The following is an 18829-nucleotide window of genomic DNA, read 5'->3' on the forward strand; positions in this document are numbered from 1 at the left end:
TGCATTTTAGTTTTGCAGTTTGCGGACACAGTGACCACCAGTATACTATATATAGCAGTACGGTAGGCCACTGCTGTACCTACCTCTGTGTCGTCATACATTAAGTATACTATCCATCTACATTCTATACCTGTGGTGCATTTTAGTTTTGCAGTTTGCTGACACAGTGACCACCAGTATACTATATATAGCAGTACGGTAGGCCACTGCTGTACCTACCTCTGTGTCGTCATTCATTAAGTATACTATCCATCTACAGTCTATACCTGTGGTGCATTTTAGTTTTGCAGTTTGCTGACACAGTGACCACCAGTATACTATATATAGCAGTACGGTAGGCCACTGCTGTACCTACCTCTGTGTCGTCATTCATTAAGTATACTATCTATCTACATTCTATACCTGTGGTGCATTTTAGTTTTGCAGTTTGCTGACACAGTGACCCCCAGTATACTATATATAGCAGTACGGTAGGCCACTGCTGTACCTACCTCTGTGTCGTCATTCATTAAGTATACTATCCATCTACATTCTATACCTGTGGTGCATTTTAGTTTTGCAGTTTGCTGACACAGTGACCACCAGTATACTATATATAGCAGTACGGTAGGCCACTGCTGTACCTACCTCTGTGTCGTCATTCATTAAGTATACTATCCATCTACATTCTATACCTGTGGTGCATTTTAGTTTTGCAGTTTGCTGACACAGTGACCACCAGTATACTATATATAGCAGTACGGAAGGCCACTGCTGTACCTACCTCTGTGTCGTCATTCATTAAGTATACTATCCATCTACATTCTATACCTGTGGTGCATTTTAGTTTTGCAGTTTGCGGACACAGTGACCACCAGTATACTATATATAGCAGTACGGTAGGCCACTGCTGTACCTACCTCTGTGTCGTCATACATTAAGTATACTATCCATCTACATTCTATACCTGTGGTGCATTTTAGTTTTGCAGTTTGCTGACACAGTGACCACCAGTATACTATATATAGCAGTACGGTAGGCCACTGCTGTACCTACCTCTGTGTCGTCATTCATTAAGTATACTATCCATCTACATTCTATACCTGTGGTGCATTTTAGTTTTGCAGTTTGCTGACACAGTGACCACCAGTATACTAAATATAGCAGTACGGTAGGCCACTGCTGTACCTACCTCTGTGTCGTCATTCATTAAGTATAGTATCCATCTACATTCTATACCTGTGGTGCATTTTAGTTTTGCAGTTTGCTGACACAGTGACCACCAGTATACTATATATAGCAGTACGGTAGGCCACTGCTGTACCTACCTCTGTGTCGTCATTCATTAAGTACTGTATACTATCCATCTACATTCTATACCTGTGGTGCATTTTAGTTTTGCAGTTTGCTGACACAGTGACCACCAGTATACTATATATAGCAGTACGGTAGGCCACTGCTGTACCTACCTCTGTGTCGTCATTCATTCAGTATACTATCCATCTACATTCTATACCCGTGGTGCATTTTAGTTTTGCAGTTTGCTGACACAGTGACCACCAGTATACTATATATAGCAGTACGGTAGGCCACTGCTGTACCTACCTCTGTGTCGTCATTCATTAAGTATACTATCCATCTACATTCTATACCTGTGGTGCGCCTCTTTTTTTCTTTGCATCATGTGCTGTTTGGGGACAATTTTTTTGAAGTGCCATCCTGTCTTGACACTGCAGTGCCACTCCTAGATGGGCCAGGTGTTTGTGTCGGCCACTTGTGTCGCTTAGCTTAGTCACACAGCGACCTTGCTGCGCCTCTTTTTTTCTTTGCATCATGTGCTGTTTGGGGACAATTTTTTTGAAGTGCCATCCTGTCTTGACACTGCAGTGCCACTCCTAGATGGGCCAGGTGTTTGTGTCGGCCACTTGTGTCGCTTAGCTTAGTCACACAGCGTCCTTGGTGCGCCTCTTTTTTTCTTTGCATCATGTGCTGTTTGGGGACAATTTTTTTGAAGTGCCATCCTGTCTTGACACTGCAGTGCCACTCCTAGATGGGCCAGGTGTTTGTGTCGGCCACTTGTGTCGCTTAGCTTAGCCATCCAGCGACCTCGGTGCAAATTGTAGGACTAAAAATAATATTGTGAGGTGTGAGGTGTTCAGAATAGACTGGAAATGAGTGGAAATTATGGTAATTGAGGTTAATAATACTATGGGATCAAAATGTCCCCCAAATTCTATGATTTAAGCTGTTTTTTAGGGTTTTTTGAAAAAAACACCCGAATCCAAAACACACCCGAATCCGACAAAAAAATTTCGGTGAGGTTTTGCCAAAACGCGTCCGAATACAAAACACGGCCGTGGAACCGAATCCAAAACCAAAACACAAAACCCGAAAAATGTCCGGTGCACATCACTACTTGAAACATGCAAAAAATGTAAAAGTAATTCAGCATGTGACCACTGAGAACGGTATAACAGCCTGTATCTTCTTCAGTTCATCTATAGAATTTAAGATATATATCTTATTAGAAAGAAGCCGCTATATCTGCTCTTTATATTGACAGCTGGCATCCCGTCTGCAGGTAAATCATAGTTATTCCAGTATCTTAAGAGCAGTACACATGGGCAGAGATGTGTGCTGAGCGATCTATCACAGACCGCTCAGCACACATCTCTCCCCCCGCTCAGCACAGCGCGATGTGTGCTGAGCGAGGGGGGTGTGACAGGAGGCTGCTCATTTTACACAGCGGTGAAATAAGCAATGTGCTAGATTGTGCCTGCAGGCCAATCTAGCACTGGCGATAGCGACGCGCGGGGCCGCGCATCACTATCGCTGGGGGGCATATACACGGAGAGATCCGTGCTTAACTTCTAAGCAATCTAGTCAGATTGCTTAGAATTTAAGCACGGATCTCTCCGTGTGTTACCTCCCTTTACTCCAGTAGTGAGACAGAAGGTAGATGCTTATCTATGTTATTGCACTGAGTTGTTAAAGGTGTCTGATCTTATAAGAATATACAAAACAATATATTTATTTTTCATAATTGCTACTGTCTGTCCAGCATGGTACTGTAATGTCCTTGTGTAACAACCATTGACATGTCGACATTTTGACCCTGTCGACTTTTTGAACCTGTTGACCTTATGAACTGTCTACCTTTTCCAAGTTGACCTTTTGACCCTGTTGACCGAATGCATGTGGACCATTAGTGGTTGACCTATTGATTGTAGACCTTTTTAGAGTAGATCTATAGACCGACCGTTTACCATTGTCCTTCTGGTTCTTAATATGTACCGTATATACTCGAGTATAAGCCAACTTTTTCAGCACTTTTTTTTGTGCTTAAAAAGCCCCCTCTGCTTATACTCGAGTCAGTGCAGGGAGAGCAGTGTGACAGGAAGAGCAGTGTGAAGGAGGGACACGGAGCGCACAGCGCGCGCCTCTCCTGTGTCCCTCCTGCATCTCCGGTGGCAGCGGCGGGTCTATTAAAGGAAGTACCCGTTCGTGAGCTCTGATTGGCTCACGAACCGGCACTTCCTTTAATAGACCCGCCGTGGCCGCCGGAAATGCCGGAGGGACACAGGAGAGGCGCGCGCTGTGCGCTCCGTGTCCCTCCTTCAGAAGACAGCGCGGGAGCGACGGAGGGTAAGTAGCAGGCACTGGGGGAGCATATTTGGCACTTGGGGGGGGGGACATATGTGGCACTGAGGGGACTTATCTGGCACTATGAGGGGGCATATCTGGCACCCTGAGGGGGCATATCTGGCAGCATGAGGGCATATCTGGCACATCTGGCACTGTGGGGCATATTTGGCAGCATGAGGGCATATCTGGCACATCAGGCACTGTGGGCCATATCTGGCACTGTGGGGGCATATCTGGCACATCTGGCACTGTGGGGCATATCTGGCAGCATGAGGGCATATCTGGCACATCTGGCACTGTGGGGCATATCTGGCAGCATGAGGGCATATCTGGCACTGTGGGGCATATCTTGCAGCATGAGGGCATATCTGGCACATCTGGCACTGTGGAGCATATCTGGCAGCATGAGGGCATATCTGGCACATCTGGCACTGTGGGGCATATCTGGCAGCATGAGGGCATATCTGGCACATCAGGCACTGTGGGGCATATCTGGCAGTATGAGGGCATATCTGGCACTGTGGGGGCATATCTGGCACTTTGGGGCATATCTGGCAGTATGAGGGCATATCTGGCACTGTGGGGCATATCTGGCAGCATGAGGGCATATCTGGCACATCAGGCACTGTGGGACATATCTGGCAGTATGAGGTCATATCTGGCACTGTGGGGGCATATCTGGCAGTATGAGGGTATATCTGGCACTGAGGGCTGTGTACGGCTAGAGCTGCATTTCCCACCCTAGGCTTATACTCGAGTCAATAAGTTTTCCCAGGTTTTTTGTGGTAAAATTAGGTGCCTCGGCTTATATTCGGGTCGATTTATACTCAAGTATATACGGTAATAAGACATTTTGATGTGAAACAACAAAGTTCAACAATTTTAATAGTTGGTCGTTGCTGATTCTCATGATCACTATAGCAATGAATGTCATTCATTAAAAGTTACGTTGGTATCGCACACATATTCCGCAGTGCTTACAGAGAATATTTTAATTATTTATTTTGTATTGTTGATAGTGCAACCAAGGTATTACAAAAACCACATACACATGGAATTAACCTTACCACAACTGTGATACTCATTTTCCTGCCTTGTTCCATGGCTTTAAGGGCTTTTTCTCTCTTCCGTATGTTTTCCTGAGTCAACCCCACGATCCTGCTCATTGTTTCCTTAAAGATGTCCTTGTTGCTGTAGTAAATTGGAGAGTTATAGGACAGGATCTTCACTCCTGGGATTTCATAGCACTGAGAAAGAACACAGAGAATAGGTCTTTACATTTGGTGCTGAAAACATCTTTTGTTATTTGACTCCAGAGACCGGAAATTCAGCTAAAATATTCTATTGTTCTAGCGATGCTTCTCTTATTGGCACTTAACTATAACATTCCTGTCTTTTGTGTGTTATTTATGTACTGTAGTGAGTTTGTATGGGCTCTTTCCTCTTGTGAATATATATATATATATATATATATATATAGTCAAATGTATGGGCAAGAGCATCTAAAAGTGCTAGGTAAGTGCATCAACAGTGCTTCCCTGAGGAAGGACTGAGGTTAGAAATGGGTTGGCGGCACAGGTGAATAGGTGAATCCTCTCTGTGACTGTGGACCTTGCTGTTAGAACTTTTTGGACTTTTCTGGACCCACTTATTCCAGATGAGAGGAGGAAGGATTGTCTGAAGTTCCACCTTGCACTGAGGGTTCTTTCCGAGTACTATTTTTATCCATTTATGATTTGTTTTATTTATGGCTTGGAATAAAAACAATTTTGAAACTTCTGTTCCTGAAGGGAGGTACACAGCGGTTCATGCTAGTTCCTATCCGTAATGTTGATATTGTTATTTTAGAGGGAATGAAAGGTACTTTTATGTGTATGCATCTCACCGTCATTAGTTGAGTGTACAGATAAACATTGCCTCTGTGCAAAAAGTATATTGGATATTGATATAATGAGTTGTCCTGTTTTCTTTCTTGCCTTCTGAGTGTTTTGAGGATCATCAGGAGAGACAACCAATTTAGAGAAGACATAGTCAGTGTTTCTTAGAGACTGCGGTTGTTGGACCACTCATATTTGTTTGTGTTAATGTAGTAAAAAATTATTAAAGTGCATATAATATAAAATGTCAACTAAGTCAAATTAATCATAGAAAACCGTATTTATTACAAAATCTACCATAAAACACATACAGTAAATAAACACAAGGAATATTTTGGTTTAAAATCGATGGCAGCACCTCTGTTAATAGAATATGGATATGAGGCCAAGAGGTCAGTGTATCGAAAACCTATATTCATTTTTTCTTGGGACCAAGAGAGTCTACAGCAGGGCTGGCCAAACCAGTCCTCGAGATCTACCAACAGTTCACATTTTCCAGACCACCTAGCTAGTGCACAGGTGTAGTCATTACTAATTAAGAAGTGCGGCATTCATTCCTAACTGACCATTCTACAGATCTCCGGGAGGCCTGGAAAACATGAACTGTTGGTAGATCTTGAGGACCGGTTTGGCAAGCCCTGGTCTACAGATAAGCTTATAAAATTATATTTAAATGTACGGGCATTTGTATATACCTTTTTATCATTTAAAGTGTTTAAAATTGTAATATACGATTGTGCCTGTTCTCTCATTTATATATCCATATGCTTGATGCTAACTGCTGGGAGATTACTGTGAAGCACGACATGACAGTGGATGCTGGGGGTTTTGCCTTAGGATTGAGCTATAACTGCGATTGACAAGTGATTCCATACCAACATATATGGTTCACCTTTATTACATAGGGTGTGATCAACTTGGTGATGGGAATTCCTCTTAAAAATTTTAACATACTACACCAGAGGGCGCTATTCTCACCCTTTTTTACATATATGGAGCTCTGCTGTATATACAGTACTTATATGTCAAGGGGTATGGGTCATTAGGTCGACCACTATTGGTCAACATGCATTAGTTCGACATGGTCAGTAGGTTGACATGAACATGGTCGACATGGAAAAAGGTCGACTTGGGTTTTTGTTTTTCTTTGGTGTCGTTTTCTCGCAGCTTTGGGCAAGGTTGCTATTCCCAATCGTAGTCCACGTGGATCATAAAGTATGAAAAAGTTCAAAAAATGAACAAAACATAAAGTGAAAAAATTATGTCGACCTTGTTCATGTCGACCTAATGACCGTATCCCATGTCATGTACAGCTGTGTTGTATACAGTGCTAAGCTGGGGCTGCATTATATAGGAATTTAACTTTTTAAGTTTGCACATAATAATGTAATGTGTTTCTTTGGATAGTAATAGTGGCTCTTACACATAAAGCTTTGTCTATTTCACAATTTACATTCTCCTCCAGACAGTTGATGCTGCTGTTTCAAATATATATATATATATATATATATATTAGAGATGAGCGGGTTCGGTTCCTCGGAATCCGAACCCGCCCGAACTTCATTTTTTTTTACACGGGGCCGAGCGACTCGGATCTTCCCGCCTTGCTCGGTTAACCCGAGCGCGCCCGAACGTCATCATCCCGCTGTCGGATTCTCGCGAGGCTCGGATTCTATCGCGAGACTCGGATTCTATATAAGGAGCCGCGCGTCGCCGCCATTTTCACACGTGCATTGAGATTCATAGGGAGAGGACGTGGCTGGCGTCCTCTCCGTTTATAGAGAAGAGAGTGAGACTAGAGTAGAGAGAGACACAGTAGTAATTTTGGGGAGCATTAGGAGGAGTACTACTACTTGCTGAAGTGATAGATAGATAGTGTGACTGTATAATGTATATCTGACTTGTGGGGGAGACACTGACAGTGGGGAGCAGTTAGAGTCTGAGAGCAGGACTCAGGAGTACATATAACGTACAGTGCACACTTTTGCTGCCAGAGTGCCACACTGCCATTGTGACCACACTGACCACCAGTATAATATATATTGTGATTGTCTGCTTAGGAGTACTACTTGCAAGTTGCTGATAGTGTGACCAGTGACCTGACCACCAGTTTAATAATCACCACCAGTTTAATATATATATATATATATATATATATATAAGTGTATATAATATATATATAATATTGTATACCACCTACCCGTTTTTTTTTTCTTTCTTCTTCTTTATACATACTACTATAGTAGCTTACTGTAGCAGTCTGCGGTGCTGCTGAGCTGACAGTGTCCAGCAGGTCCGTCATCAGTCATTACATAATAAATATATCTACCTGTCCGGCTGCAGTACTAGTGTGATATTATATATATATATATATATATATATTGATTTCATCTCATTATCATCCAGTCTGTATTAGCAGCAGACACAGTACGGTAGTCCACGGCTGTAGCTACCTCTGTGTCGGCAGTCGCTCGTCCATCCATAATTGTATACCACCTACCCGTGGTTTTTTTTCTTTTCTTTCTTCTTTATACATACTACTATAGTAGCTTACTGTAGCAGTCTGCGGTGCTGCTGAGCTGACAGTGTCCAGCAGGTCCGTCATCAGTCATTACATAATAAATATATCTACCTGTCCGGCTGCAGTACTAGTGTGATATTATATATATATATATTGATTTCATCTCATTATCATCCAGTCTATATTAGCAGCAGACACAGTACGGTAGTCCACGGCTGTAGCTACCTCTGTGTCGGCAGTCGCTCGTCCATCCATAATTGTATACCACCTACCCGTGGTTTTTTTTTTCTTTCTTCTTTATACATACTACTATAGTAGCTTACTGTAGCAGTCTGCGGTGCTGCTGAGCTGACAGTGTCCAGCAGGTCCGTCATCAGTCATTACATAATAAATATATCTACCTGTCCGGCTGCAGTACTAGTGTGATATTATATATATATATATATATATTGATTTCATCTCATTATCATCCAGTCTATATTAGCAGCAGACACAGTACGGTAGTCCACGGCTGTAGCTACCTCTGTGTCGGCAGTCGCTCGTCCATCCATAATTGTATACCACCTACCCGTGGTTTTTTTCTTCTTTCTTCTTTATACATACTACTATAGTAGCTTACTGTAGCAGTCTGCGGTGCTGCTGAGCTGACAGTGTCCAGCAGGTCCGTCATCAGTCATTACATAATAAATATATATACCTGTCCGGCTGCAGTACTAGTGTGATATTATATATATATATATATATTGATTTCATCTCATTATCATCCAGTCTATATTAGCAGCAGACACAGTACGGTAGTCCACGGCTGTAGCTACCTCTGTGTCGGCAGTCGCTCGTCCATCCATAATTGTATACCACCTACCCGTGGTTTTTTTTTTCTTTCTTCTTTATACATACTACTATAGTAGCTTACTGTAGCAGTCTGCGGTGCTGCTGAGCTGACAGTGTCCAGCAGGTCCGTCATCAGTCATTACATAATAAATATATCTACCTGTCCGGCTGCAGTACTAGTGTGATATTATATATATATATATATATATTGATTTCATCTCATTATCATCCAGTCTATATTAGCAGCAGACACAGTACGGTAGTCCACGGCTGTAGCTACCTCTGTGTCGGCAGTCGCTCGTCCATCCATAATTGTATACCACCTACCCGTGGTTTTTTTTTTTTCTTTCTTCTTTATACATACTACTATAGTAGCTTACTGTAGCAGTCTGCGGTGCTGCTGAGCTGACAGTGTCCAGCAGGTCCGTCATCAGTCATTACATAATAAATATATATACCTGTCCGGCTGCAGTACTAGTGATATTATATATATATATATATATTGATTTCATCTCATTATCATCCAGTCTATATTAGCAGCAGACACAGTACAGTAGTCCACGGCTGTAGCTACCTCTGTGTCGGCAGTCGCTCGTCCATCCATAAGTATACTAGTATCCATCCATCTCCATTGTTTACCTGAGGTGCCTTTTAGTTGTATATACACAAGTAGTATTCCACTCTGGCGCTTCACTAGGTTTACATGTATAGGAGTATCTTCATATCCTTTAGAACCTATATATATATCTTACATCCAATTTTTCAAGGATGTAAGTAAAGAAAAAGGAGAACAATATAGTGCAGAGACCTTTTTTAAAATGGTATATTTACAAAGACGAATATACACTCACAAGCCGACTTTTAAATATAAGCCCATCAGAATTTCTCTCTCTTGTGTTGGTTCCAAATGGGATCTTATTCTTCATTCTCCATAGCATTACCCTGAGTAAAGTGTGTATGTGTCTCCCACAATGGAGGTACACAATGGCTCACACACATAAGACAAAGAAAGGCTTATAGTGCAGACGTCCTTAAAAGTATAACAAGGTTTTATTCTGACAAATTTGCACTTACATAACATAAAAGAATAAAAGGCATATAGAATCTCTATATCACTTCCCACAAGTGCCAAGATGATCCACACCGGAGCGCAGAGATCACAGTAAACTGCTGGTTGGCTACGGTCCCGGGAACCGTGTAGCTCACCTATTCCAGGGGACAGCGATGGTGTTTCAGGCAGATAGTGGTATCGTGATGCAGACCCGCTTAACGCGTTTCGGTTTCCCTTTTTCAAAAGCGGATACTGTTAAACTACAAACCCCTTCCTTATAAACCCCAAGATCCTCCCACTTAATAATGGACAGCTGTAAGGAGTTCAAAGAGTTCATTAAAGTAATTCAGCTGTTCGTGACTTCCGGTCACGTGATTCTGCGTTCCACCGCCGGATGTCAGATTTCACTTCCTGCTTATGCGGTTCACGTGCGTTCCAGATGCCGTGAAAGCGGAAGTTCATCGGGTATCGTTCTATTTTCATAAAATTCACATATATAGCAGCATTTTTGAAGCGGCAAGAACTCCATTCATTGATCATAAGGCAAGGTGCTCAGATACATAAAAAGATATAAAATTAAAAACAACAAATTATAATATGAAATATATAAATTATTAATCATTTAAAAACCATTTTAATTCAAATTCACCGTTAAGCCCACGTGGTACCAAGGTTTTAAGATCAAAAATCCATTTCATTTCTGTTTTTGCTAGTTTAGTTTCAATATTTTTATTTTTCCAATTTCCTATAATCTGTTCTAATCCCCAAAAGTTTCTTATTTCACATTCTTTGGAATTATGGCAGTTTTTAAAGTGCATCGAGAGAGTGTGCGTTTCAAGGCCTTTCCTGATATTATAAATGTGTTCACATAGTCTCACTTTTAGCATTCTAGTGGTCTTGCCTACATAGAGTAAGCCACACTTGCATTCTATGGCGTAGATCACATTCTTGGATGTACATGTGATAAATTGATTAATCTTATAGCATGTACCATTGATGTTAATCTCTTTATATTTAGAACTTGTGGTTTTAACCGTTCTGCATACCAGACAGGACCCACATCTGTGGAAGCCGCGCACACGTTCACTACTCCTTTTATTATCACTTTGAGCACTTTTAACCAGCTTGTCTTTGAGAGATTTAGACTTCCTATATATAAAGGATGGTCTTGTGGGTATATTCCCTTTTAGAACAGGATCTTGTTCAAGAAGTTTCCAATTTTTATAGAAAATCCTTTCTATCTCTCGATGTAGACAACTGTAACCAGAAATGAAAGACCATTCATGACTTTTTGGAGTAGGTTTTGTCGATTTTTCAGTTAATAATTCATGTCTAGACATGGATGTGACCTTTTCTTTGACAGACTGTAATTTTTCTTTTTTATACCCCTTATTTTCAAAACAATCTGACATTTGGTCTATTTGTATGTTGCAAACCTGAGCTTCTGAACAATTTCGTTTAACTCTTACAAACTGGCTGTAGGGTATTCCCTCTAGCCAGTTTGCATGGTGCTGGCTATCTTTCTCAATGAAAGAATTTGAATCTGTTGGTTTTCTAAAAACTTGTGTTTCTAACTTATTGTTTTTAATATATATATTCAAATCCAAAAAATTTATCTCCTCTTTACTTGTGGTGAAGGCTAACTTAATATTTTTATCGTTAAAATTCAACTTTTCACAAAAGGAGTGAAGGCACTTTTCACTTCCTCTCCATACAAAAAGAATGTCGTCGATAAATCGGTACCAGGGGCAGGCCTGGTGTCCTGGTACCGATTTATCGACGACATTCTTTTTGTATGGAGAGGAAGTGAAGAGTGCCTTCACTCCTTTTGTGAAAAGTTGAATTTTAACGATAAAAATATTAAGTTAGCCTTCACCACAAGTAAAGAGGAGATAAATTTTTTGGATTTGAATATATATATTAAAAACAATAAGTTAGAAACACAAGTTTTTAGAAAACCAACAGATTCAAATTCTTTCATTGAGAAAGATAGCCAGCATCATGCAAACTGGCTAGAGGGAATACCCTACAGCCAGTTTGTAAGAGTTAAACGAAATTGTTCAGAAGCTCAGGTTTGCAACATACAAATATACCAAATGTCAGATTGTTTTGAAAATAAGGGGTATAAAAAAGAAAAATTACAGTCTGTCAAAGAAAAGGTCACATCCATGTCTAGACATGAATTATTAACTGAAAAATCGACAAAACCTACTCCAAAAAGTCATGAATGGTCTTTCATTTCTGGTTACAGTTGTCTACATCGAGAGATAGAAAGGATTTTCTATAAAAATTGGAAACTTCTTGAACAAGATCCTGTTCTAAAAGGGAATATACCCACAAGACCATCCTTTATATATAGGAAGTCTAAATCTCTCAAAGACAAGCTGGTTAAAAGTGCTCTAAGTGATAATAAAAGGAGTAGTGAACGTGTGCGCGGCTTCCACAGATGTGGGTCCTGTCTGGTATGCAGAACGGTTAAAACCACAAGTTCTAAATATAAAGAGATTAACATCAATGGTACATGCTATAAGATTAATCAATTTATCACATGTACATCCAAGAATGTGATCTACGCCATAGAATGCAAGTGTGGCTTACTCTATGTAGGCAAGACCACTAGAATGCTAAAAGTGAGACTATGTGAACACATTTATAATATCAGGAAAGGCCTTGAAACGCACACTCTCTCGATGCACTTTAAATACTGCCATAATTCCAAAGAATGTGAAATAAGAAACTTTTGGGGATTAGAACAGATTATAGGAAATTGGAAAAATAAAAATATTGAAACTAAACTAGCAAAAACAGAAATGAAATGGATTTTTGATCTTAAAACCTTGGTACCACGTGGGCTTAACGGTGAATTTGAATTAAAATGGTTTTTAAATGATTAATAATTTATATATTTCATATTATAATTTGTTGTTTTTAATTTTATATCTTTTTATGTATCTGAGCACCTTGCCTTATGATCAATGAATGGAGTTCTTGCCGCTTCAAAAATGCTGCTATATATGTGAATTTTATGGAAATAGAACGATACCCGATGAACTTCCGCTTTCACGGCATCTGGAACGCACGTGAACCGCATAAGCAGGAAGTGAAATCTGACATCCGGCGGTGGAACGCAGAATCACGTGACCGGAAGTCACGAACAGCTGAATTACTCTAATGAACTCTTTGAACTCCTTACAGCTGTCCATTATTAAGTGGGAGGATCTTGGGGTTTATAAGGAAGGGGTTTGTAGTTTAACAGTATCCGCTTTTGAAAAAGGGAAACCGAAACGCGTTAAGCGGGTCTGCATCACGATACCACTATCTGCCTGAAACACCATCGCTGTCCCCTGGAATAGGTGAGCTACACGGTTCCCGGGACCGTAGCCAACCAGCAGTTTACTGTGATCTCTGCGCTCCGGTGTGGATCATCTTGGCACTTGTGGGAAGTGATATAGAGATTCTATATGCCTTTTATTCTTTTATGTTATGTAAGTGCAAATTTGTCAGAATAAAACCTTGTTATACTTTTAAGGACGTCTGCACTATAAGCCTTTCTTTGTCTTATGTGTGTGAGCCATTGTGTACCTCCATTGTGGGAGACACATACACACTTTACTCAGGTTAATGCTATGGAGAATGAAGAATAAGATCCCATTTGGAACCAACACAAGAGAGAGAAATTCTGATGGGCTTATATTTAAAAGTCGGCTTGTGAGTGTATATTCGTCTTTGTAAATATACCATTTTAAAAAAGGTCTCTGCACTATATTGTTCTCCTTTTTCTTTACTTACATCCTTGAAAAATTGGATGTAAGATATATATATAGGTTCTAAAGGATATGAAGATACTCCTATACATGTAAACCTAGTGAAGCGCCAGAGTGGAATACTACTTGTGTATATAGAAATTGTCTTGGAAGCAGGTGAAACTTCCTTTGTATTTTTCACTGGGTCGATTCACTTGGTCTGATTGCGCACTCTGTCTCCACCAAAGCCTTGGTTTTAGTATTGTCTGTTATATTCACCACGGTGGCGATGAATGCTGCAAGCATGTTTTCATATCAGAGCACTAGAAAAAATTTGCTTAAAGATACATTTTTATCAGATACTATTGAGAATATTGAGGATGAAGATTTGACCAGCTTATTGTCTAAATTGGAATTCACCATTCTAAAAGAAAATCGTATATGGTGGGAACTTGTGACATTAGAACGCTATTTAGCTGATCACATGGTCCCAAAGGGTCTGGTTGTCTCCAAATCCCCCTCATTTAGTAGTAATAATGAGGCGTTCCTAAAAGATTGGGAGCTCATTTTGAAACAATGCTCCACTTCATTAATGGAGCTAATTGTGAAAGAGAGAAAATCAGACCTCTTGAGATTAAATGATGAAATTAAATCATTGGAAAATTTGATTACTCCATTTAAAGACTCACAAGAAGTTAAGAATGCTGAAAAATTAATCATTACAAAAATAGAAAAAAACACAAAAGAACTAAGGTTAAAAAAGCAAAAAAAATATATGCGAGACAAAACTATAGTTGAAACCACCAGAATAGACACAATAGTGGAAGAAAAACAGACTACAGATGAAAACTTTGTTAAAGATACAGAAAAATGGAAAAAGGCACCAAGGAAAACAAATAGGTTTAACAGATTCAATAGAAATGAACAGTGGGGGTATAATAATAGCCCTTATAATAGAAACTATAGGAGATTTAGATCCAATTGGAATACAACATATTCAGCTGATAGCCCTAGAAACCAGTGGAGAGAAACAAATAGGACCTATGATAACATCAGAAATGACCCCTGGAAAAACAATCAGAGGTCTAATGTCAACATAGAGACCAGAAATAGATATAACCCCATATCTAAGTGGAGAGAAGATCAGCCCTCTACTTCTTTTTTAGAATGGGACCCCAGAACACCGAGGAGGAATTGATTCTCCCTCGGAAGATAAATGAGGACCCTGTAAAGAAAAAGAAAAAAACTAAGAGAGGGAAAAGGGGTGGTGCAGTTAAAAAGAAGCCAAAAAAAAACCCCCAGTGAAAGTATTCCTGTAAAAAATTTAGAAAAATCCAAAATATTCAATTTAAGTAAAAGAAAACTCACTGCTATTGAAGAAAAAGTTTTGAGCAAAAGTCTTAAGTTTGCCCCTACTAGTAATCCCAACCCTTTTGAACTATTTATAGATATAAATAAATTCGTGAGGAAACTCACTGTAAAAAAGTTCTTTTTGGGCAAACAAGATTTGTCAAACAAATCTGATCAGGAAGAAACCCCAGGCAAGAAAAAATTTAAAAACAAGTCCAATTTCTATCCCACACAAGTTAAGGGTAGTTGCATAGACTGCTTCCAAAAAGTTGTAACAGATGAAGTAGAGAAATGTATCACTGTTAATAAAAAACGAAAAAATAGAAAATGCAACATGTCCAAAAAAGAATTGCTAGCTTTAAAAACCCTACAGGAAGACACAGACTTGATTATAAAGCCAGCCGATAAGGGGGGTGGAGTGGTCCTTATGGATAAAACAGAATACGTAAAAGAAATAGACAAGCAACTAAATGAGGGATGTACTTATAAACGTTTGAAAAGTGACCCTACAAATCAAATTTTAAAGACACTTTCTGAATGGACATCCAAAGCTCTTTTGGATGGTATAATATCAAAAGATGAATTTGAATATATCAATGTTAAAGACCCCAGTGTACCTACTATCTATATTCTACCTAAGATACATAAGGATCCACTTCACCCCCCGGGAAGACCAATTATATCGGGGTGCAATGGCATAACTGCCAATCTTTCTGCATTCATCGATTCTTTTCTACAACCCTTAGTGGTCAAAAGTAAATCTTACTTAAAAGACACAGGGGATACACTAAGAAAACTACAACTCATTGATTGGGATAAAGATTGTTTTTTATGTACAGCTGACGTCAGTACATTATACACGATAATTCAACCCATACAAGGCTTAGAGGCGGTATCATATTTCTTAGACAAAAATAATACCGAAGAGTCATTGAAGGAATTTATATTGGAAGGCATAGCCTTTATTTTGAAAAACAACTATTTTTACTTCAATGGAGACTATTATCTCCAGCAGGTCGGCACAGCCATGGGCACCAGGTTTGCCCCTAGTTATGCCAACTTGTTCATGTCATACTGGGAGGAATTGGCGGTGTGGCAGGACGAGTTGGCAGGGGCCGGCCTGGTGTCCTGGTACCGATTTATCGACGACATTCTTTTTGTATGGAGAGGAAGTGAAGAGTGCCTTCACTCCTTTTGTGAAAAGTTGAATTTTAACGATAAAAATATTAAGTTAGCCTTCACCACAAGTAAAGAGGAGATAAATTTTTTGGATTTGAATATATATATTAAAAACAATAAGTTAGAAACACAAGTTTTTAGAAAACCAACAGATTCAAATTCTTTCATTGAGAAAGATAGCCAGCACCATGCAAACTGGCTAGAGGGAATACCCTACAGCCAGTTTGTAAGAGTTAAACGAAATTGTTCAGAAGCTCAGGTTTGCAACATACAAATAGACCAAATGTCAGATTGTTTTGAAAATAAGGGGTATAAAAAAGAAAAATTACAGTCTGTCAAAGAAAAGGTCACATCCATGTCTAGACATGAATTATTAACTGAAAAATCGACAAAACCTACTCCAAAAAGTCATGAATGGTCTTTCATTTCTGGTTACAGTTGTCTACATCGAGAGATAGAAAGGATTTTCTATAAAAATTGGAAACTTCTTGAACAAGATCCTGTTCTAAAAGGGAATATACCCACAAGACCATCCTTTATATATAGGAAGTCTAAATCTCTCAAAGACAAGCTGGTTAAAAGTGCTCTAAGTGATAATAAAAGGAGTAGTGAACGTGTGCGCGGCTTCCACAGATGTGGGTCCTGTCTGGTATGCAGAACGGTTAAAACCACAAGTTCTAAATATAAAGAGATTAACATCAATGGTACATGCTATAAGATTAATCAATTTATCACATGTACATCCAAGAATGTGATCTACGCCATAGAATGCAAGTGTGGCTTACTCTATGTAGGCAAGACCACTAGAATGCTAAAAGTGAGACTATGTGAACACATTTATAATATCAGGAAAGGCCTTGAAACGCACACTCTCTCGATGCACTTTAAATACTGCCATAATTCCAAAGAATGTGAAATAAGAAACTTTTGGGGATTAGAACAGATTATAGGAAATTGGAAAAATAAAAATATTGAAACTAAACTAGCAAAAACAGAAATGAAATGGATTTTTGATCTTAAAACCTTGGTACCACGTGGGCTTAACGGTGAATTTGAATTAAAATGGTTTTTAAATGATTAATAATTTATATATTTCATATTATAATTTGTTGTTTTTAATTTTATATCTTTTTATGTATCTGAGCACCTTGCCTTATGATCAATGAATGGAGTTCTTGCCGCTTCAAAAATGCTGCTATATATGTGAATTTTATGGAAATAGAACGATACCCGATGAACTTCCGCTTTCACGGCATCTGGAACGCACGTGAACCGCATAAGCAGGAAGTGAAATCTGACATCCGGCGGTGGAACGCAGAATCACGTGACCGGAAGTCACGAACAGCTGAATTACTCTAATGAACTCTTTGAACTCCTTACAGCTGTCCATTATTAAGTGGGAGGATCTTGGGGTTTATAAGGAAGGGGTTTGTAGTTTAACAGTATCCGCTTTTGAAAAAGGGAAACCGAAACGCGTTAAGCGGGTCTGCATCACGATACCACTATCTGCCTGAAACACCATCGCTGTCCCCTGGAATAGGTGAGCTACACGGTTCCCGGGACCGTAGCCAACCAGCAGTTTACTGTGATCTCTGCGCTCCGGTGTGGATCATCTTGGCACTTGTGGGAAGTGATATAGAGATTCTATATGCCTTTTATTCTTTTATGTTATGTAAGTGCAAATTTGTCAGAATAAAACCTTGTTATACTTTTAAGGACGTCTGCACTATAAGCCTTTCTTTGTCTTATGTGTGTGAGCCATTGTGTACCTCCATTGTGGGAGACACATACACACTTTACTCAGGTTAATGCTATGGAGAATGAAGAATAAGATCCCATTTGGAACCAACACAAGAGAGAGAAATTCTGATGGGCTTATATTTAAAAGTCGGCTTGTGAGTGTATATTCGTCTTTGTAAATATACCATTTTAAAAAAGGTCTCTGCACTATATTGTTCTCCTTTTTCTTTACTTACATCCTTGAAAAATTGGATGTAAGATATATATATAGGTTCTAAAGGATATGAAGATACTCCTATACATGTAAACCTAGTGAAGCGCCAGAGTGGAATACTACTTGTGTATATAGAAATTGTCTTGGAAGCAGGTGAAACTTCCTTTGTATTTTTCACTGGGTCGATTCACTTGGTCTGATTGCGCACTCTGTCTCCACCAAAGCCTTGGTTTTAGTATTGTCTGTTATATTCACCACGGTGGCGATGAATGCTGCAAGCATGTTTTCATATCAGAGCACTAGAAAAAATTTGCTTAAAGATACATTTTTATCAGATACTATTGAGAATATTGAGGATGAAGATTTGACCAGCTTATTGTCTAAATTGGAATTCACCATTCTAAAAGAAAATCGTATATGGTGGGAACTTGTGACATTAGAACGCTATTTAGCTGATCACATGGTCCCAAAGGGTCTGGTTGTCTCCAAATCCCCCTCATTTAGTAGTAATAATGAGGCGTTCCTAAAAGATTGGGAGCTCATTTTGAAACAATGCTCCACTTCATTAATGGAGCTAATTGTGAAAGAGAGAAAATCAGACCTCTTGAGATTAAATGATGAAATTAAATCATTGGAAAATTTGATTACTCCATTTAAAGACTCACAAGAAGTTAAGAATGCTGAAAAATTAATCATTAC

General features: G+C 39.4%; 1 protein-coding gene across 1 annotated transcript in view; it reads right to left on the reverse strand.

Annotated features, from left to right (window-relative positions):
* Positions 1-18829, reverse strand: part of LOC135010036 (solute carrier family 26 member 10-like) — a 110513-nt gene that overhangs the window by 15560 nt on the left and 76124 nt on the right. The window contains exon 13 of the mRNA XM_063952320.1: positions 4692-4871. Within this exon, the coding sequence (XP_063808390.1) occupies positions 4692-4871 (180 nt within the window). The remainder of the gene's footprint in view (positions 1-4691; positions 4872-18829) is intronic.

This window comes from Pseudophryne corroboree, chromosome 2, assembly GCF_028390025.1.
Source record: "Pseudophryne corroboree isolate aPseCor3 chromosome 2, aPseCor3.hap2, whole genome shotgun sequence".
Classification (NCBI taxonomy): Eukaryota; Metazoa; Chordata; class Amphibia; order Anura; family Myobatrachidae; genus Pseudophryne; species Pseudophryne corroboree.